The 23,275-nt window shown below is 42.2% G+C and overlaps 1 protein-coding gene across 2 annotated transcripts in view; it reads left to right on the top strand.

Annotated features, from left to right (window-relative positions):
- The first annotated feature begins 9,361 nt into the window (after nucleotides 1–9,361).
- The window catches only part of kcnn3 (potassium intermediate/small conductance calcium-activated channel, subfamily N, member 3), a 46,347-nt gene continuing 32,433 nt past the window's right edge, over nucleotides 9,362–23,275 (top strand). Inside the window, exons 1-2 of one of the 2 annotated variants that reach the window (XM_034127320.1) lie at nucleotides 9,362–9,516; nucleotides 12,883–14,006. In XM_034127320.1, coding sequence (XP_033983211.1) covers nucleotides 12,909–14,006 — 1,098 coding nt within the window. In that variant the 5' untranslated portion in view covers nucleotides 9,362–9,516; nucleotides 12,883–12,908. Of the gene's footprint in view, nucleotides 9,517–11,820; nucleotides 12,255–12,882; nucleotides 14,007–23,275 lie in introns of those variants that run through there. The other variant, XM_034127318.1, reaches the window with a different exon arrangement.

Here is a 23,275-nt window from a genome sequence, read left to right as displayed (position 1 = left end):
TATTCAGTGTCCAGCTCTGAATCAGCTCAGAGCTATGTTCAAGGTTCAAGGTTTTTATTTTGTCATACGAACATAGCTACAGTGTAGTTATGACGATGAAAATCTTAGGTCACAGGCTCCTCCAACAGTGCAACACAATCAAACAGATAAACAGAAATATAGTACTAGTAAATAGTAAATACAAAAATAGTTTAAAAAAGCGAAATAGTGAAATAAGAGTCTATATGCAAGTTATTGGAATATGATATATTAGATAAATAGATACATCATTTCTAAGTAGCAGATGAATGTGTTTTTCTTATCTCCGGTTCAACAGCAATTGTTACTGTCGAGGCACCGGATGATGGCAGGAATATTTCCGGCCAATCAGTGTAGTGCCTCATAAATGATGTTATTGTTAATGCACCCCAAAGAGTCCGTTTTATTAGAGGCCGCTACGTAACGGGAGTTTTAACAACTTCTGATAAGATATCACATAATTTAAAGACACACTGGTTCTACCAATTTGTATGAATCTGCCACTTAATTACATTTGAGGCTGAAAAATCAATCCATGAACCTTCAAAGCAATAATGATTTGGTCCATTTGCGAGGGACCTGTTTCAATCAGGTTCCCCACCCTCCAGTTGTATTCATACTGTCATGTTCTTGAATAGTGGGAGGGCTGGACTAATGAAGGAGGCAGAAGAGTAAAGCACGACAGAGGGAAGGATGGACGAGTTGAACAGGGCTGCATGAAGTGAAATATATTTGTCCAGACTAAGGGGCTAAAAAGAGCAAATCGATGCCCTCCAATGGAAATAAATGAGAGAGGGGAAGAAGGGAATACGTAAAGGCTGAGTGGGGAGAGAGAAACAGCTTAGAAACCGAGCTAAAACACACACGATTACAAGAACATGTGGAGTCCAGTAGAAAATGTATAATGGCCATTAAGAAAGGGACAGAAATGATGGAGCAACTTTTTCATCAAATTCTCACCATCCCAATATTGATTGGCAAAACATTTCGTACATGATTCATTGACGTTGTATGCTACTGACTTTGGGGATCACCTGACTTTTCCTCTGGGTCCACAATAAGGTCAACAGTTGTGTTTTTTTACTGAATCTTAAATACTTGTTAGTGGATTGCCAGCCTCTTAGCCTTGTCATTGTAAGCACTCAGGAGCACTAGGATGCTGACGTTAGTGTTTAGATCAAAGCACCAGAGTGCCTATATACAGCCGCACAGAGCTTCTAGCATGGCTGTGGACTCTTAGCCTTGTTGGTTTTTGGTATGCGACCTGTTTGACTTTACACACCCTGAGGAAAACTAAAAAGCATAATGCATGGTGTGATGCAAATACTATAAAGTAGTTGCCAAAATTAGAATCATGGAACCAGTTCATGTGTGAGGGCTACAGTATAAAATGCTAATCAGGAGCGTCTTTCTTCTAGTTCTTTCTCAGATTCCACAGCTAGGTTGTTTAAGGGGAAGCTGAAGTCAGAAATGCAGAGAGAAAAGCTCGGTAATGAGGAAAAACTGCATCGCTGAGAAGCTGGTTGGTTTTTTTGTTTGAACACTTTCTAGTTTTACTGCATTTAGAAAATCAACTTGTCTACAATGTCTTTTTAACTTAGTCTTTTAAAATGTATTGTTTAACTTAGACAATAAATAATTGGATGGGTGGTTATTTAGATATTACTTTAATCATTTCAACATATCCCCCTGCTTACATTTTGAATATTTAATGATGGTAATTCTACTGTATAGTATATTTATTCTATAATAGCACAACTCAGTGTTAATGAATATTATATGTATTAATTTGTATTAGTATAAAATAATATAAGCACTATTGGATGTAAATGTGGACACTACAGTAATTGTGCAGTAGGACCATCAAATAAGGCACCATGGTCATTTGGATATCCCAGTCTAACCAGTGACTTTACTTTACAGTAGTCAGGCAGTTTCACTTGTCTCTGAGAAAAGAGACAGCTGACTCAGAAGACTTCAGTCGTCTCAGACACACACACAAACACTAACTCTGCTCAAACTTTACTATCATGCTGACACTTTGAATCTGTAATTAGCTTCGGAGCACTTCTAAATGTAAGTATCGGGACAGCTGCACACACTTAGACACATACTCTGCCAATTGCCTCTTCAATCAAGGCTGACACATATACGATATAGCATTCCTTTTGTCAAAAGACTTTAGACCTTGACTCTCCGCTACCTATACATTGAGAGAAGTTTAAATTAGACATGATGATGCAGAGCAGGACACACATTCCTCACACTACATTATTTCCTACCATTGCAGCAACCACCACTACCAACAGAACAGCTTTTTGCAGTTGTCAGTGGAAAGGTTTGGAAGAAGGGTAAGGGAACTTGGCTAACGGAATTACATATCAGATTTGTTGAGGGATCTCTCAATCAGCGTTCTTAATTTCTCCATCCCCTGTTATCTCTCTACTTGTAAATCTCAAATGAAGGCATAACAAAAAAGCTAGCAAAGTTCTTGCGACGGAAAGGGTTGTTGTAGTGCAGCTGTTCATCTTGTTATAGGTCCACACAAAGATAACACGTGAAGGCCAAACAATGACTAATGGTGACGTGAAACTAAATGGCAGCTCGAAGGAAGTTTGTTACAGAAGCAGATCAGCACATCAAAACATTATTCCACACTTGAGCACAACAGCCTGGATATCAAGAGAGGAGTTGTTCCAGAGGAGCTGGACCAGGAGGAGCAGGAGGACCAGTGACGGCCATACAAAGTCGCTCTGGTCTCAGCCATCATCAGAACAGTGAGTGAGCTTCTGAGAATGTGATGCCCTCATCACACCCGGCCCTGTGTTCTGATTGTGGCTTCAACACAATCCAAGCTAATCATCTGGCTGGAAAAGTGAATAACCATCTTTCAAACTCACCACTTGGCTCCAGGATACAGGAGCTGATCTGTCCAGTTTCCAAACTAAAAAGCCACCCATGAATCCCAAGAGGCGGGGGGAAAGAAGGACCTGAATTTTAAATTGACAGGAAGAGTGTAGATGAGTGGAAATCTGGCAGTGTCACTTGTCTGTTGACTTGTCTTTCAGTCGGCAAAGAGCTGACACAAAACACACATCCAGTACACCAGCATAACCACAGCATACACTTTTCTATCATGCTGACACTGTGAAGCTGCAGTTAGCCTTTGAACTCTTCAAAAACATCAAAGTAAGTAATAACATGACCCGTAAGCAGCCAGATTTGACACTAATTTTCTCCTTTTATTTTTCTTTATTCATTGTTATCATTTGTATCTTATAAAAGAAGACCAGACATATTATCAGCAATATATGTGACTGCCTGCATGTGTCTCAGTCATTTTCCTTTCATTAAGAGGGCACAGTTATTGGGAGGCGAGACTTGAAGCGCTGCTTGCTTGCGACGTAAATGGGCAAGCGAACGCATTACCAACAGCTTTCTGCGAGCTCTGCCATTCCCTCCCCCTCCTCTTCTGTATCTTGTACCCCCTGTAGTCTCTCGCTCTATGTATTTGATTAGTCTCTCTCAGGCAGTCAGATTAGAGTGCTGTTTGCTGTGCAGAGATCCATCTGCATACAGCGGTCGGTTTTAGGCTGTGGGTTAGCCCCCACAGCTTCCAGGCCCCTAATGCAATCTGAGCCATTAGGATACAATGGAGCCGGTGTAGGGCAGCGATTAGAGCATGTCTGATAGAGTGGGGCCAACCCAGTGGTCTATTAAGAAGAGCCATGCAGCTACGCAATGCACTTATTCATCACCTCTCTGACGTTTATCATGTTGGCGGATTTCATTTTTCGTTCTTTTTTGACTGACCTTGAGGTTCAGTCAGTGTGCGGCTGTGTTATTCAGTGCTAAGAAGTAGCCTTCTTTACTCTGGCATTTCTATTGAATTATTTTCTATCACATATTAGAAGGATATATTGGACTGTGTCTCCACCACATTTGTTTGACAGCTGTAGCTACAAGTTACTTTGCAGACAAGGAACAAGGAATTGGCAACAAATACTAAGCATATTTTTCAAAATATTGAACTACTCCTTTAAAGTAAAGGACCTGAACACTTCTTTGACCCTGTTTGATATTTAGTGAGGGCTTCATAGTTAGGACGAGACAGAAGGCTAAACAAAAGGGCTTAATATTGTACGAGTCAGCGTTAGAAAACATATGTGGTAGCAAATATGTTGAGGTTTATACATTTTTTGTTATAAGAATGTGATTTATACAATATAATTGTAAAGCTTTTATGTGGCTTTAAACTTGGAGGAAGACAAATGAGAGCTGGAGATCAGGTGGAGTGAGGACTCATCTGTATACTACAGTGTTGGCATAGCAACTGCCATCCCACTTTATTATTCCTCTTTGTATTCTATTATTCACTTTCTCATTCACATTATTTCTCACACCCTACATCTGACGTATGCTGCGGGGCAGAACTGGGCGCTAACCTTTTCATTCAATGGGCCCATCATTACTCCTCTGTCACTCCCCTCTGCTTTCATTGCTCCAAACTCTCCATCTTTCTTTGCTGCCCCCTAACCTCTGTCGACAATATTAAGACTTGTGAAAGATATATACAGTGTGGCCTGCCACCATTCCTATTTGCTGTCAGTCCTAATGTCACCCCAGGCCTCTGGCAGCCCTTTTCCCATTTGCTGTGCTTTGATGTGTTGTGTTGTCAAAGCTCTTTTTCCCTCTTGCTCTCTCTCCTGTGTTTTATTGGCAGAACAGCTGTGAAGAAACTGCTGCCAGAACATTGAAGTTTATGATGATTATTCTTTTATACCATTTAGTTGACTCTTTTATTTTATTTTAGAAGATGACAAAAACATTAGGGATGCCAACTGTGCAGGTGTGATCAAATCCACATGAGCTAACATCACACACTGAATTCATCCTTTAAGGGGTGCAGCCAGGGCCGTCCCTCCCTACAGGCCGATCATGCAGACTGCGTGGGGCCTCACCTTGCGGAGGGGGCCTCATCTTGCGGAGGGTGCCTCAACTGAGCCGAAAATGCGGCGCACCCATGCGCTTATGCGGCGCAATTAGTGTGGCGCACTAATTAGTGACCCCCCCCGTCGACGCTCGCGAAACAGAGGGCCTCATCATATAACTTTGCGTGGGGCCTCATGTTGGCCAGGGACGCCCTGGGTGCAGCTAATTATCGAGGTTATTGCTTATTAATGTTGTCAGTGTTTGCTTTGCATTTGTTTATCTTGAAATTATCAACAAAACTAAGCCTATCCCTGACTTTAACAAAAAATCCTGAGTCTCCTTAAAACTAAAATAATTTCCAACATATTACAGCTACATTCCCAAAAACATATTTTCTATTCTACTATTTCTGTCCCATTGTCCCCAGTAAAGCTTTATTTAAATTGCTATGATTTGTGATGGTGCGGACCTGACCTTTGACCTTTCTTCAGTCCTTTCTGTGATGGATTTACAGTTGTTGAAGCAGACTCTCCATCACTAACCCATCACAAATCAGCCCAGGGCAGAAAACAACACATTACTACCCTAATGAGGAAGAAACCGGTGAAACAATCCGCAGTCAAATTCAAAGGGACTCGTGTAGAGCATTTAGGGAATACAAAATGGTAAAATAATACAAATTGATCTTGACAGCAGATCAAACGATATGATTTGCTTTAGTGATATCTTTCAAATTGCATAATCACAGGATAGGTTGACCTGTTATAAAGAAACATCCTAATCCGCTCCCACACAATTCCGCGTCAGCGCTCATCCGATTAAGGGTGCGCACAGAACTACAATGTTAAACGGATTAGGACAGGTACAATACTCTAATTTTGCAGGATTATGTCTTATAGCCTACTCAGTAGAGGTATGGTTATAAATGTATAAGTCTAATATAATCAGACAAATCCCTTACCTTAAAACTACTGTAGCAGGATCTCTCTCCTGTCAATTGTGCATAATTTGAATGAGGTCATTAATTTTATTATATGAATGAAATGCAATATAACTTCAGGCTACCTTTGCGAGTACATTTGTCAGCTCGCTGCTCAGATCAACAGATTGGAAAACAAAGAACAATAGGGTTAAATTACCTTACAACACCTTTTATAGTCTAAACAATACATATTTAGAGGGTGTTTCTGTATTACTCAATTTGGTTATTTCCAGTGCTTGAATTGGGCCGGTACTCACCGGTACGCAGTACCGGTGTTGTGTCAAATGATGCACCCCCATCATGAAATGCCCCCCTTGTCACGGGAACGCGCATTTCTAAATGACACGTTTACACCTTAAAACGATGTTTAAAACGAAAAGTAAACGTTCAGGGTTTTTATTAATGGTAATTTTCAGACTGTGAGTTGTTTAGTGGTAGCTCATATAGTCTTGATTCTTGTGGTTAAACTTTTCGCTCCGTATTTGATGGTAGTGGTGTCAAAATTCATTCGTCACTTCCGTTTTTTTTTTTTTTTATCTTTTTATTTTTTATTATTGTTACGTCCTGTCTGTATACACGTGCTTTAAAATGTATTGTTTAATTTTACATATTTGTCATATAATAATCAAAATATATGTTTACAAATGTTACATAGTCTTTGTCAGCATATTTTTGCCACGTTATGCACCCCTTGCTATCTTACATAATAAAAGTGTCACATTCATGAAACTTGCTCCATTCATTGGTACTAGTCCTACAACTATACCCTAAAAAATGCTTGAGGGTGGGATTAATACAAACATCTTTTTGGGTGGGGTGCATTTTATGACAGGCCTAGTTATCACAATATGCCCCCCCTTGCTATCTTACAAAATAAAAGTGTCACATTCATGAAACTTGCTCCATTCATTGGTACTAGTCCTACAACTATACCCTGAAAAATGCTTGAGGGTGGGATTAATACAAACATCTTTTTGGGTGGGGTGCATTTTATGACAGGCCTGGTTATCACAATATGCCCCCCCTTAATATCTTACAAAATAAAAGGGTCACATACATGAAACTTGCATTTTATGACAGGCCTGGTTTATCATCCGAGTCAGAAATAAAACAAATATGGAGTGAGGGCTAGTCCTGCAATTGTCCAACACATTTACATACACACAGTAATTAATAATACATGTTGAATGAAATAAAGAAGTGACATATTATCCATACTAAAATTGTGTACATTATCACACATAAAATAAACATTCATTTTGAAGATTAGAGTCCAGTGACATGGTAAGCAATCAAAGTCAGTGTGAACAACATGTCATATTCATCTTTAACCCTTGTGTTGTATTCGAAAGCTGTTACCGTTCATGGTGTTCGCGGGTCAATTTTGACCCATGATTTATCTCCATCTCCAAAACACTCCAAAATAATGACTATCATCCAATATTGTTTTAACTCCATCATAACCTTTAAATTACAACAGGATTGTTTGGTCATTATTTTGAAGTGTTTTGGAGATGGAGATAAATCATGGGTCAAAATTGACCCGCGAACACCATGAACGGTAACAGCTTTCGAACACAACACAAGTGTTAAAGATGAATATGACATGTTGTTCACACTGACTTTGATTGCTTACCATGTCACTGGACTCTAATCTTCAAAATGAATGTTTATTTTATGTGTGATTATTATTACATGTTAGACGCTTTTATCCAAAGTGACTTACATACTCAATACTGTGGGCAATCCCCACAGGAGCAATTTGGGGTGAAGTGTCTTGCCCAGGGACACAACAACATGCTGACTGCAGTGGGGTTTGAACCTGTGCTCCCCTGATCCGAACACCAACACACTAGTCCACTACGCCACACGCCTCCTGTGATAATGTACACAATTTTAGTATGGATAATATGTCACTTCTTTATTTCATTCAACATGTATTATTAATTACTGTGTGTATGTAAATGTGTTGGACAATTGCAGGACTAGCCCTCACTCCATATTTGTTTTATTTCTGACTCGGATGATAAACCAGACCTGTCATAAAATGCACCCCCCCCCCCCCAAAAGATGTCTCTATTAATCCCACCCTCAAGCATTTTTCAGGGTATAGTTGTAGGACTAGTACCAATGAATGGAGCAAGTTTCATGTATATGACCCTTTTATTTTGTAAGATATTAAGGGGGGGCATATTGTGATAACCAGGCCTGTCATAAAATGCACCCCCTCCCCCCCCCCAAAAGATGTTTCTATTAATCCCACCCTCAAGCATTTTTCAGGGTATAGTTGTAGGATTAGTACCAATGAATGGAGCAAGTTTCATGTATGTGACCCTTTTATTTTGTAAGATAGCAAGGGGGGGCATATTGTGATAACCAGGCCTGTCATAAAATGCACCCCACCCAAAAAGATGTTTCTATTAATCCCACCCTCAAGCATTTTTCAGGGTATAGTTGTAGGACTAGTACCAATGAATGGAGCAAGTTTCATGTATGTGACCCTTTTATTTTGTAAGATTTTAAGGGGGGGCATATTGTGATAACCAGGCCTGTCATAAAATGCACCCCACCCAAAAATATGTTTGTATTAATCCCACCCTCAAGCATTTTTCAGGGTATAGTTGTAGGACTAGTACCAATAAATGGAGCAAGTTTCATGAATGTGACACTTTTATTATGTAAGATATTATTTACAAAATTAGCGTTTAAAAATGTCTATATTGTGAGGCTAAATATTATATTATAGCATACTGTTGCATGGCAAATGTAACGAAACACATGGCCTGATTTGCATATTGGAACTTTATGTGTGCACTAGAACACATTTATATGTAAAATTAACACTTATCACAACATAATGTGGGCTCGCAGGCTGATAAACTAGGATATCTGATCTCGGTGGGTCTTAACTTAGCTTGATACAGACCTCAGTCAGTATATACTATTTCTAAGCAAATTCCTACTATAATATGTATATTATATATTATAAGTGTAGATACATTCGCTCACATTATAAATGATGATCAGGTTCCATTTTTCTGTAACTTTTTAACAAGGTTAATATAAAAAATTAAAGTGTGGTGGACAAATACGTTGTGTTGATCCTGGCGCGCTAGTAACGCGCAGGACTCGAGTGATATTTGCTGTCAGGACTCGGGTTTGAGTCCAGCATGAACTTTTTTGTTATTTTCATGTCGATGGACACTGAATATTACGTTTGAATAGAGGATTCCTAATATTGTTTGCCGAGACCAATATTAATAACCCATCAGCATTTTAAAGTCTAAATATCCCTGCACATGCAGCAATGACATTTCTGCTGCTATCTTTGCAAAACGAGTTAACAGTCACATCTTATCTGGATGAGTGCTGCAGAATACCGTTTTTATAAGGGATAAATGTGTGTGTAGTGTTTCATATTAAACATGATCGCTGGTAGATAGCCACAGAAGTGTTAACACAGTTTAACCTGGGTGGATCACAGTTTAACATGGGCGGGTCCCAGTTCCCTGGGCGGATCGCAGTTTACCTGAGAGGATCACAGTTTAACACAGATGAAGACTTCTCCACGCTGCTTTCAAACTGTGAGTAAACACCGTGTGCTTCACTTGGAGGCTGTCTGAAGGTGTACACAGGTCTCAGATGGACTTAGTATCACATTAAGAACGATATTCAGTAATAAGTCTGGCAACAATAGCTGGTTTAAATGATTTATTGGAGCTCGCAATGTTTTGAACAGACATCCCTAGTCAACTCGTTTTTCTTTTTGTAGTCCTCGCTGTTCGCGTCTGGATGTCGCCATCATAACCACAACCTCACACACTGGTACTGAATGTGCATCAAAGTCTTCCTACCGACCCAAATATACCAAAATATTTATGTAAATGACAGAAGAAGCCATCGAAATGTGTATTTCAGTCGAAGGCCACGCCCTCCACATCTGTGCCCCAGTTGATGGGGAAACCAGTTAATCCGGAACACCTGTACGGCGGTACTCAGTACTCAGTAGATGCGTCATGAGGTGCCGCCGCTTTGCCCGCCTCGCCCCCGGAGCAGCAGTCTTCGTTGCCCCAAACACCGCCACCCCTCGGCGGCCCGCAAGTGCCAGAGGACCTCGGCAAAACAGAGCCTGCCCAGGTATATTTAAAGGGGACCTATCATGCAAAATGCACTTTTGTACGTCTTTTATACATGAATATGTGTCCCCGGTGTTCCAGGGAACTCACCAAGTGTCAGAAAACACAACCCTCTCTATTTTCCTCCATACCCAAATCTCTAAAAAAGGGGCTGCAACGGATCTGATAAAAACTGATCCAGATTTGAACACTTTCCTGACGTCAGGACAGTGGCGCTATGGCTATTGGGCCAACTCCACCAATCAGGAGGAGACAACCACGGCATTGCCGTTCGAAAGCGCTGGAGACGTTGTAGTACATATGCCAGGCCTCTAGATGGTGCTGTTGCTCACAGAATCAACCCTTGCTAAAACAGATCTAAAAAAGTTCAAATTGAGCAAAATGAGGCATGGCTAAAATGCATGATCTGTTTGGTATTTTGAAGAAAAAAAAGTATAAATATGCCTTATATAGGTATGGTCCTACACTATATTATTCAAATATAGCATGATAGGTCCACTTTAAACAAGTTCCCAACTCGCCTGTACAGTGGGGTAAGGCGCTCATTTTGCAACTCATGGTTTAAAAACAGAGATTGGCTGGAATTTCCTGTAAAAAAGATGCCATCTTCTGCTATGCCTGTAGACATTTCGGTTCAAATACATCTAAATCAGATGCCTTCACCACAATTGTACCAGAGTACCAAACGCTGTCTCCTGGTACTCATCTGAGTAACTCACTAAAAATGAAATACTATATGACAGTAAAACAAGAATAGAGTTTAAAAGGAGAGTGATTTGTAAAATATCCATAAAGAAATAGAAAAATCTGTTTACAGTTCTGTTTCATATGGATGTTGAGAGATGTATCCATAGATCTCTTAATTTTTCTCTCAAAGTGCACCAGATTGATGCATTTAACTTCAATATTTAAAAAAAATCTTGTGTTAGATCCACTCCCCACTTATAAAAATAACACTTTACCCCTGCACCCTCTCTAATCTCAGATGCACCCTGAGTCATTTTGTTTAAGTACAGTGAGCCTTTCTAAAATACAGTAAAGAGACAAACCCACCAGCATTATAGGATATACTATGACTTTGAACCAAATTCTTGTTTTTGGGCTGTAAATAATAAATTGACTTGAAACAGTTGCTGATTTAGAGTACTGGCACCTTTTTTATTCCAATTCAAGGACTGGTTATTTCCATGCTTCTCCTGTTTCCACACCCTCCTCCCAGTCATCCGTGCATTTATTTTGGACATAATAGTATTGGTTTAGCAAGATAAACGTTTTTGCATTGCATAAAAATGCATTCATATTGCTCCTAAAATGTGAAAATGACTTGCCTGTGTTTCTAACATGAGGTTGCCAGATACAGCTGCCTTTTACGGGTGTAACCGGTGCTTATTTACGCGACTAGATATGCCTTTTATTATAGAGGCCACCGCCTTTAAGCAGTTTCAAATACCAAACGGATCACATGTTTTCTGTAGCAACAGCACAACAAAAATATAACCCCCAAATAGCAGGAGTAGCCTACAATAAATTAGACATTTGTTTGGCGCCTACATCTTACAAACCCTGCCACCTGTTTCCGCGCTTATTTCGCTCCTCTGATTCCGTCCAATGGGAATGAACGGCAGGTCTGGAGGCGGAGAAAGAGGGAGAGAAGTTGGAGGAGAGAGTGAGACAGATCCGGGGAGACACAGAGCTGTAGATTGAGTAGAAGTCGGTGGAGCCACACATTAAATCACAGACTTCACTGCTCATCTGAGGAGTGTTACTTGACGTCCAGCTTTGCGTTTTTTTTGTTGCCAGTTTATGTCGCTGCACATTTTTGACGTGCAGCCACAGGTTGATTGATGTAATCCAGTCACTATGGATTATTCCTCTTGATCTCGAGTCGATTGTCACTGACGGGATCGAAATGGGCACCGTCGAGAGATCAGCGGTGATTGAGAAAGAATCAAACTGATCGTATCAGGTGGAGACGGAGGCAACATCTGTGGCGAGCGACGCACAATTTCTAGAGACAAGAGAGGGACCTGTGGAGGGACCTTTATGAAAGGAGGCGAAGCGAAAAGATGATGGGATGGCCGTGACAACATGAAAAAGAAAAAGTGTGGTGGTCTATTTTCATCCAGCCAGTGATCCAAAGCAACTAACCTGGGGGATAGGGACCGAGAGAGAAGAGGTAGTAGGAGGTAGGTAGAGAAACAGACAGGGAGGAGGGGGCCGTGAAGGTGTCTCGTTATATCATGCTGAAAGTAGGTTATTATTTTTGGATTAATCAAATGAAGCCAATTTATGGTTAACTGAGGCATACACACAGTACTTCATGTGCTGTCAAAACGGACTGATGTGGAATTATTATCCTTTAGTCTCGGAGCTTGATCTCATTGTGAAGCCAGAGGATCGGCACCATCCCTCTGGCTTACATCATAGTAACACAGATGACATTTTATTGCATAGATTGCTGGAAGCACTGTGGGATGTGAGAGAAAGAGAGGACACTGGGAAACAGAGAGAGAGGTCACTGAGGGAGGCTGGCTGGGCAGCTGACTCAAATGTGACTCAAGGAATAACATATTCCCAAATTATGGCCACTCTTCCTCACTCTGATGCCCCTCTTTGTCACACATCTTCAGCTTTTTGAGTTCAGACTTTACCCTTATTTGTTTTAACTAAGCGTCATCCATCACAATGCTCCCTCCAGCCACTCGCTCGCTCTGTCTGTGCTGTCTGCATTGCTGCCGTCATGATGAATAGTCTGTCCGCGTGTGTATTTTTCTTTATAGTTCTGCTCTTCTCTTGTTTTGTGTTTGTTTGTAGAAAAGTGCGTGGCCACCGCCGTGACCATGGAGCCTCCCCCCTCTCTGAGCTTGGCTCTGCTAGGAGGGAGCAAGGATGAGGACCAGCGCTTCCTCCTTCCCCTGAGCAGTATTTCTCATCCCTCAACAACTGGCAACCAGCCAGGATCAAACCACTCCAACCACATGGGAGGATCAAGCCTTGAGCGTCTAAATGGCAGCACCCCGTCCCTGTCCCCTACCACGCCCAACTTACCTCCATCATCGCTCCCTAAGTTGCCCCTGTCATCCTCTGGAGCCCAGCCTCTGCCCCCAGCCATCCCCAACGCCCTGCACCCCACCAGTACCCCCCTCTCCTCCTGCCTGGGCTCGCAGCACAGCCTGAGTGGGGACTCCCCAGTCTACAATGCCCTCTTTTACTCGTCCCACTCACCCTCCATGGAGCGGGACAGGGACAGGGAGAGAGAGAGGGGCTGCAAACACAGGCAGGCCAGCCCCCTGGTCCACCGCCGGGACAGTAACCCCTTCACGGAGATCGCCATGAGCTCCTGTAAGTACACAGGCGGGGTCATGAAGCCCCTGAGCCGCCTCAGCGCCTCCCGCAGAAACCTCATCGAATCAGACAGCAGCAGCGAAACCAAAGAGGGTGGCGTTTCAGCTGTTGCCGGGGCAACCGCCGCTGGGGGGCACGACCGACAGCGAGAAGCCACTCCTACCTCTTTGGTGGCCCTGTCTTCTACCAATCCACCCCCAATTCATAGCCCTCCAGAGATTGTGATTTCTTCCAAAGAAGACTCGCCGTACCTCAGGGTGGGATATGACATCACTGACTCCACCTCCAACCAGATGTCCATCTACCACCAGAACCACGCGCTGGTGGAGAGCAGGCGGGCACATCCGGGGCGGGGCAGCAGGCAGGGGGCGGTGGGGGCAGTGGGGGGGGTCGGGGTGGCGGGCACAGGGCCCAGGGGCAGCACCTCCAAGGCCTCCAAAAGGAAGAACCAAAACATTGGCTATAAACTGGGGCAGCGCAGGGCGCTGTTCGAGAAGAGGAAGAGGCTGAGCGACTATGCCCTGATCTTCGGGATGTTTGGCATCGTCGTCATGGTGATTGAGACGGAGCTGTCCTGGGGCGTGTACAACAAGGTGAGAGGACAGTCAAGGGGCACTTCACTGATTTCACACCTACAGTAAAGGTCACTTCAAAGACATGGTTGTATAAATTGTTATCTCAGGAGGAGCAAATTACTCAGATGAAGTCATACTAACGTCATCAGGGAGATCTTTCATAGACACTCTGGATTTATAGACAAAAGCTTGTGGAACAAAGGTTGTGGGAAGTTATATTTGAACAAAAAGTGTTGTTCCTAGTCAGGTAGGGTCCATAGTCAGTTTAGGATCTGGTAATATTGGGGTTTGACTCTAAGTATGGACTAAAAGTTTAAATATCTCCGCATCTGCTTCTTACATTTTGACCACTCTATGTTTAATCTGTCCCACTCAAGTCCCACGACTTTAAGTAAGTGCAATAATAAATTGGTTGATTGCACCTTTAATGAAGATGAAAAATACCTCAAATCTTAAGGCAACAGGACTACTCTGCATTATCTTTCCAGATCAAGCAGGATAACAGTGTCTGCATTAGGGTGGTAAACCTAAATCTCATTGTGGTTTCCAATGTTTGGCTAACACCAGCAGCCTGCCCTCCTTGTAGCTTAACATCCACAAGCTTGTGCTGGATGTGGTTACGCATTCCTCGGTCGAGTGGTTATATGGCAGTTTATTTTGATACCGCGTACATACAGACTTATTTCCATTTTCTAGCTGATCTTAATTCTACCAAACTGCGGTGGTTTTACAATAAGTCATCATTGGCCCACTCTCCATCTTAATGCTTGTGGGATGACCAGGCTAATGTGTGGTTTGTTTGATTTTCCTTTTGTAATAAATGTGTTCAATTAACTTCAAAACATGTTATGGACAAATCATATCTGCGAATAGGAAGTCTGACAGTTTTTATTAAGAAATATTTAATCGACTAATCGCGCACATCTCTATCCACCGGCCAAATTCGAACCGTGGACACTGAATGGTAATGATTGTCTTCAAACCAGGACGCCCACACTTTGGCAATTAAGGGGGCAATTGGCTAGATAAAGAGAGTAACCTCTCACCCCTCATGCATTGATGATTGGAACACCTCACCAAATTAAACCAGCACCATGTTGTTGTTGTTGTTGTTGTTAACGTTAACTGTTGTGACCAGGCTTGACAGTTACTTCTTCTCGATGATGTAATACAACACTGCTAAGGACATGGGGGGGGGGCAGATTATCGGTAGGAGGCCAGGATCTCATTTGTCTGTCTAATGGGGAGTGTAATAAGCTGAATCGGCCTCTGGCCTGTGTGTGTGTGTGTGTGTGGTGTGTGTGTGTGTGTGTGTGTGTGTGTGTGTGTGGTGTGTGTGTGTGTGTGTGTGTGTGTGTGTGGTGTGTGTGTGTGTGTGTGTGGTGTGTGTGGTGTGTGGTGTGTGTGTGTGTGTGTGTGTGTGTGTGTGTGTGTGTGTGTGTGTGTGTGTGTGGTGTGTGTGTGTGTGTGTGTGTGTGTGTGTGTGTGGTGTGTGTGTGTGTGTGTGTGTGGTGTGTGTGTGTGTGTGTGTGTGTGTGTGTGTGTGTGTGTGTGTGTGGTGTGTGTGTGGTGTGTGTGTGTGTGTGTGTGTGTGTGTGTGTGTTGTGTGTGTGTGTGTGTGTGTGTGTGTGGTGTGTGTGTGTGTGTGTGTGTGTGTGTGTGTGTGTGTGTGTGTGTGTGTGTGTGGTGTGTGTGTGTGTGTGTGTGTGTGTCACACATTGTCCCCGCGCGCTCGGGAGCATGTTGAGCTCACCCTTCATGGTGCAGAGATACTTCTGGCCTTGTTCCATCCCTTTTCTCAGTCTGACATGTCACAGTGGCTTGGTTTTCTTTAGCTAATAAGGTGGAAACATTACTTCCACTTATGCAGCTTGTCATTCATGGATCACTGACCATGTGATGACGGGTACAAGATGATGTGAGGGCACAGGTTTACAGGTAAGCCATTGGAATAGGCCACCTGGATGTGTTTTTCGCCTCTATCTTCCTCCTCTGTTTTGGTTTGCAGTCTTTCAGAGTATCTCTTTGTTACTGTCGATGCTGGAAAAATCTGCCTCTTCCTGTTCCACTAGTGTCTTTGCCTCTGTCTCCCACCCATTTCTCGAGGAAAACCTTTTTTAGAGTCTATGTATTTTTCTTAATGAAAATCCATGTTTGGTATTCCCCTCTTTCAAGCTTTCCCTGTGTCATTCCTTCCTTTCTGTGGACCCATTCTCCTCCCTGAAAGGGACGGCGGACACTTATAATGCTCTCTTTCTCTGCCCGTCTCTTTTCTATTTCAACTCCACGCCTGTCTCTTTATCTTTATTTTTCTTTCTTTCATTATTCCCCTCACTTTCTCTCTCCCTCTGCTCCACTGCTCCTCCAGTGGGCGTCAAACTGGGTGTGTGTGATCGGAAGAGAGAAGCGGCTGGGCGAGAAATGAAAGGCTGAAGGAGGAGAGAAAAAGGGAAAGGCATTAATGAAAAGCCTGATTTAGGACCTTAAGCTACAACCAATACAGTCTTAATCTGAATCCACCAGCATTGGCCAACATAAGAATCTATGGGCAGCCGTGAATTTGAGCAGGGCGGCTGAATTGTTGCCAGTGCTCTCACTCTACATTGGTTGGTAGAATATCGTGTACACTTCAATGTCTCCATTCAGGGTGGACAGTTGAGAATGCTTCAGCAAAGCCTGATTAACAATGTATACTTCTTTCTTTTTCATGGTTTGGAGATTTGATTTGACTCCAACAGATACTGGAGTTCCTTCAGACAGTTCAGCCCTCACTTAGATAATTGAGATGGAAAGAATCCCGCTGGTTGTTGTGAAAAATGGATATCGAGGTTGTCAGGATGAAAGAGAGAAAGGGATGGGAGATGAATGGGAGGACAGTCAAAAGAGAAGTGTAGAGGTTGATGCAGTGCTTTAAACCAGTCTAGGGGGGAGGCCTTCAATGATTTCTTGTATTGATTATTGATAATTACTCACCCATGCACTCACCGTCCACCCCGGCACACACATGCCGTACAAACTCACACACTGAAAATGGAAGCTGCCATTCTGAGGTGCTACAGTGTGTGCATCAGTGAGAGGTAGCGTGAGAGCGTGTGGGGAAATGTGATAGTACAGAGATCCTTTTTCATTATTGAATATAAACTCTTCAATATAGTCTCTCTCCATCTCTCCCTCCGTATCTCTTTCATATATATATTTATAAATATATTTATCTACCCTGTTAACAGCACAGTATGCCTTTTGACTCTTTTACAATAGCTGTAAACTAAATGTCACTCCATGTGTGTGTATGTGTTTCTACCAAACCAGCTGCTCTATCTCGCTACCAAAAATAGAGATGAAGAATAAGAATGGAACTAAACAGTGGGTGTGTGTGTATGTGGGTATGTGGGTGTGTACGTGTGTGTTTGGGTGTGTGTTTGTGAGTATGTTAGGAAGGATAAATGGATAGGGGTTAAGAGAGGAGGACATGGTGTTCGTGACTGTGGGTTTAGTGAGTAAGCATATGTATATTCATGTGCAGTAACATATTTCAAACACACAATGAAGCGGAGATTTATTGTATTTTAGTATCTATCTAGTTACTTTTCTATAAAATTCGAAGTCCATCAAGGTGAAGGCCACTTTTTAGGTCATTAAGATCAGTTTTAATGGAGATAAAACATTCTTTTGTTTAAATATTCAGCAGTAGTGGAAAGCCTAAGCACAATTTTGTGGATTAATGCTAATTTACTTTTTCCGAATACTTGCATTGATACTCAGCACTCTAGGCAGCGCAGTAAATCCCTGTACTGAAAGTGTCCAATCACAGTTGTTGAGCCACGGCATATTATGCAGAGGGAATATTGAATGATGAAATAATTCATGAATGTGAAATTGTTTTATTTGCTCTCCAGGCAGACTTGTGAGTTTTCCCACAACGAAAAAAAATAAAAACATCCAATTCAATAACTAGTCGAGAGACAATTAGAGTCTCATGCATCGCATTATCTGGGGCCTCTTCTCATGATCAGTGTCCCTGTGCCACTCAACCCAGGACCTTGACTCCTCAAGTGTTAATGGCAGTATGATGACACATCCTTATAAAACACTTTTATGAGCTTCTATTATTGATTTTATCAGGATCGGGAATCCCGCTCGGACATGTGTGTCTATCTGAGAATAACTGAGGCTATCTGACACCTGGGACCTCACTATGTCACTGTCAGATCAATAGAAGGCTATGTCACAAAGGCCCATGTGGCTCCCCGGGGGCCCCGGCTCCACACCACGGCTCAGGCTCTATTCTGAGGGAACACACAGCTGCTGCCTACTTCACCTGTCACGCCGTCACCACTCACACTCAACACCTCGATGTACAGGATGGGAGGTGTGTGTGTGTGTGTGTGTGAGCATGTGCAAACTTCTCACCACAAGCATTGATGATTTCGCAGATCTGTAGCAGTGCTCGCTTCCATTCTCCCTTTCCCTCCTTCTTCTCACTTACGGGGAGTGTTTATGTTCCTCCCCTGGCGAGTCTTAAATATGTCTTTGTCTCCCCAAGAGCCATCTCAGCGGGCTTACACCATCTCCCACATTCCCCCTGCACTTCCAGCGTCTCTTCCTCACAACCCTCGCTTCCTTATTTATGACATTTCCTCAAGATATTTACTGAGAGACCTTTTAGACCTACATCTTTGTGAGGCCATTAACAGCGGCTGCTTGGTGCTTTTCAGACGGTAGGGTACCTGAAGATCACCAGGGAATTAAACTCACCAACTATCACCGTATTCTCTTAAGGAGCCATCTCAGCACGTCTGCACGTCACTCCCCCTCCTCCCTTCTGCCTCTTCTTCTACCTCCTCCTCTCCACATTCCCTTCATCTTTAGATCAGAGACTTCTAAGGGACAGTAGATCCCACAGGTCTTGCTACTAACAGGTACAAAATGTGCTCATGTCTTTCAGTGTAACAGGCCTCTCTACCTCTCTCTACAGTATGAGTGTGTTGTTAGACCTGGGTGTTAGCATCATCCATCGGTAACCATAGACACTCAAGTCACTATACGCGTCATCTCCTGTCATATTAGTTCTCATGGATGTACCTGCGTAGTGTGTATGACTCAGAGGTCGCGTTAACCGAATATTTTCCGTCTATGACGTAATTTTTCCAAGAATGACGGAAAACTCTGAAAGCAGTCCGTCATTTTGACAGATTAGAACACAACTCGGAACAGCGCCAAAATGTCCACCAGCGGCCCACATTATATTACATCCTTAGTGGCCAGGTCGACTGAGGGCGATCTACTGTACTCTACTTTAACTATTATTTAGTAATTCACACCCCTGTCCAGTTGGTGGCGAGTGTGTGCATATTAAGTAGCTATTGTCTAGTCTTGTATTTGACCTCGTTGATTACCTCGTTGTTTAACCGGCTTTAGCAATCGCAAAATGTCACGGCAGCTGAGTGTCCGAAGCTTTTTTAATAAGCCCAGTAATTGTGATGGTGTGGATAAACGAGGTGAAAGAAGAGGGATTGATGCAGTGGAGGATGAAGGACAAGCCAGTAAGACTAAAACTGACAACGTTCAGCCAGCAGCAGAGGGGCAAGCAAGTGGCAAGGAAAAATAAATCATTCATATTCGTTTTGACATGAAAAGTGACCGCACGGTCGGTGTCTCTGTTCATCTTTGTTTTTCTCCATGCCCTTAAAAGTTCTGTATGAATCATAAAAAAAAGGAATGATTGAACATTTGCTGCTTAGTACCCAAACATAAATATTAAATATGTCTCATCATTAAAACATGAAAAATAAAATGACGGGTAATAATGGATTATGACGGAAATGTCACGATCCTGTCCGTCAAAATGACGGACAACGAAAAAGTCTAACGCAACCACTGGTATGACTGTAACGTGTATTTGCTCTCACATCTATGTCAATTAGGGTGAGGGACAATTGAGGAAAACCCTCATCTAGATACTACTTGTTCAGTGTTTGTGAATGTCTGACTGCTGATTGAACTAAAGCAGCTCAAAAAGCTCATTATCTCTACAAGGCATTGATCAATAAACACTAATGGCACACGTCTTATGCACAGCTGAACACACACTTACCGACACATGTAACACATGCCCTCACATGTGAACATTATTATATCTGATATTGTAAACGATTGGTACAACTTTAATCTTACATTGATTCAAAAGACTTCTCTTTTCCTCTTCTGTTTGTTCCCTTTGAATTTCCAGAATCAAACAAATATCAAACTGATTTAAGAGAATTGCGTTGTTGTCCTAATTTTATTGTAGATTTTGGAAGTTGTCATGCTGTCTCTTAATGAACAACAGTTTTCCTGTTTGCCTTTTCACATCAGACATTTTGACTTGTCGTACTGGGAAAAACACAGGTTTTATTAATGACATTAATTATGGCTCTGTTCTTTACAAGTGTCACAGTTGCCTGACAGTCGCCTTGGCAGTGTGACAGTGAGCCAACATGCACAACACAATTCAGTCATTGTTGATTTTTTACAAATGTGCTGGTTACCTGGCAACTTCTGACTATCCTGAAGAACTATTTATTTCATGTAACTTTGCATAAAAAACACATGTTGTGCCTTTTAAGAACATTAATCACTGCACCCAAAACCCCCCTTGTGAAACCATAACTTGTAATGAATTGGTAAACCAGATTTGGTAGGTGAATTTGTATTTTTATGACTTTTTATTAACTATACTGTAGCTGAGCTACGATAATTGCCTGTATGCTCCATCTCCAACTTAACTGAAGGCTTGTTTTCATTAGTTATTTTACATAGAACGTTAATTTTACTTCATGAAAAAGCATCTCTCCCAGATATAGTTTGATTTCTCTGAGCTTTTGCACTTCAAATAAAGGTATCATTGAGATTGTCTAGAATGGATATCACGTCAAAACATACTCTAATCCCAAAAAAAAGGGATATATTTGTTATTGTTCTCCAGTGCCATGGACCACAGTATGTAGAAGTGTGTGTGCATCAGCTGTCAACATGCACATCTGCAGTGATGGGAGGATTAACAAAACCTAAAACCTAGCTGCTGACCTTATCTAAGGTTTAAATCAGGTGCATTGATTAAGAATGACAGCTGCATTAGATGTGTTTAGTAACCAGAAACTATCCTGCCGACCAACTAGAATAGAGAATCAGTGGTCATGGTGTAAACAAAGCCTAAATAAACAGAAGGTGAGCATGTATGCACAAACGTCTCCGTCCCAGTTATGTCATTCAACATATAGGCAGAGTAAGGGAAGTAGAAACAGGCAGAAACTAAATGACAGTGTGGGCAGAACTGAAAAAAGCTGAGCGGGCAACAGACGGCTGGAGGTAGACGCAGTGAGAGAGGTGAGACAGAGTGAGGAAGTAAACTCTAAACAAATCACATTTCAGCTCACCAGTGTGACTGTGTTCAAACAGAAACAAGTCTGAATTTTTCTCATTAGCACAACAATGTTGGCTTCCTTTTGTACCTAGTTCGCTTCAGTGATTACAAATGAGATGTTAGCAGAAGAGAGACGGACCAAGACAGGCAGAGTTTGAGCAAATAAAAAATATAAAAACGGTTAGATTATTGGGCAAGCAGATAAAATAAATCGGTTGATAGCCAAAGCTAGATGGCATTTTCCCTGTGGTGTGAAGTGGCCCTTAACCACTGTATGAGAAACTGTGCGTGTGTGTGTGTGTGTGTGTGTGTGTGTGTGTGTGTGTGTGTGTGTGTGTGTGTGTGTGTGTGTGTGTGTGTGTGTGTGTGTGTGTGTGTGTGTGTGTGTGTGTGTGTGTGTGAATAAACTGCTAAATGTAGTACAAGTTGTAATACCTTATTAAGGTACCTTATTAACTAGACAAGAAATTGTAAATGGTGGAACAATATATGAAGTAAACTCAGATTGAACCGAGAGATCTTTTAAGGTCTTTCCCATGAAATAATAAAGACAGACTTTCCAAGGCTTATGTTGCTCAATGTTCAGTTAATGAGCAGAGGTGTGAGCAGGCAGTCCTGACCTTGAGGTCTCTACTGTAGCTCCTGCCAACGCTACATAATGAACACGTTCTCAGGTCTGCTATCTCCGTGATTGGGTTGAAGTGTTGCTGGACAACTGACGACAGTAGCTGGAGGAGGTGATGAGAGGTGTGTGTGTGTGTGTGTGTGTGTGTGTGTGTGTGTGTGTGTGTGTGTGTGTGTGTGTGTGTGTGTGTGTGTGTGTGTGTGTGTGTGTGTGTGTGTGTGTGTGTGTGTGTGTGTGGTGTGTGTGTGTGTGTGTGTGTGTGTGTGTGTGTGTGTGTGTGTGTGTGTGTGTGTGTGTGTGTGTGTGTGTGTGTGTGTGTGTGTGTGTGTGTGTGTGTGTGTGTGTGTGTGTGTGTGTGTGTGTGTGTGTGTGTGTGTGTGTGGTTTAAATGGTAGAAAGGGTTCCCTGTTTCATGTTCAATCCTCTCATATGTTGATAGTTAAGAGGAAAAGGAATAATAAACTGAGGGTGTGAGGATTTACAAGCTAGACTGTGCATTTGTGTGTAAAGTTAATATCATTATTACCATTAAGGCCATCAAGCATCTGCAGGCCCTCGTAGACTCAGTAACACACTAACACACTCCATTTTCCAGAAGGCTGACTTGCAATATATATTCATGAACCCAAAATGCAATGTAGATTTTGCCTAATAATGTCATGAAGGAAAGGCTGAGTACTATATAAAAACCCACGAGTGTACACTTAGATTAGTAGTGTGTTTGGTCATGAATGCTTAACAGCAGAAATATCTGATCTGAGATGCTGCGGTCTTTATGGGGCTCAACTATTCTCTTGAAGAATACAGCAGGCTTTGGTGTTCGTCACCTGACCCTGGTGATCTCGAGAATGAATTCACTTTGTTTTTTGCCTTTTATATTCTGCAGTTCAAGACATAGTCCTTGATCTGGTGTAGACCACTGAATCAATTAAGCTATTGTGGTTTATCGAAACCCAATGAATGCCTTTTATTTTTATGCTTGAGAAAAATGATCAGGCTGCACAAGCTTTGAAACAGAATATTAACACTTAAAGGTGGGGTAGGTAAGTTTGAGAAACCGGCTCGAGATACACTTTTTGTTATATTCCATGGAATGCTCTTAACATCCCGATAGCAATGAATATCTTAAGTGCTTTGACAAAAAATCCATAAAAATATTTCATCTGTGGAAGCAGTAATACTGTAAAAAGCACGACCAATCATTTTAGCCGGCCCGGCTAAAATAACTGGATGGCCTACCTGCCTGTCAGCCTTCCATCT

Source organism: Trematomus bernacchii, unplaced genomic scaffold, assembly GCF_902827165.1.
Source record: "Trematomus bernacchii unplaced genomic scaffold, fTreBer1.1, whole genome shotgun sequence".
NCBI lineage: Eukaryota > Metazoa > Chordata > Actinopteri > Perciformes > Nototheniidae > Trematomus > Trematomus bernacchii.
This window is presented reverse-complemented; position numbering and strand designations above follow the sequence as displayed.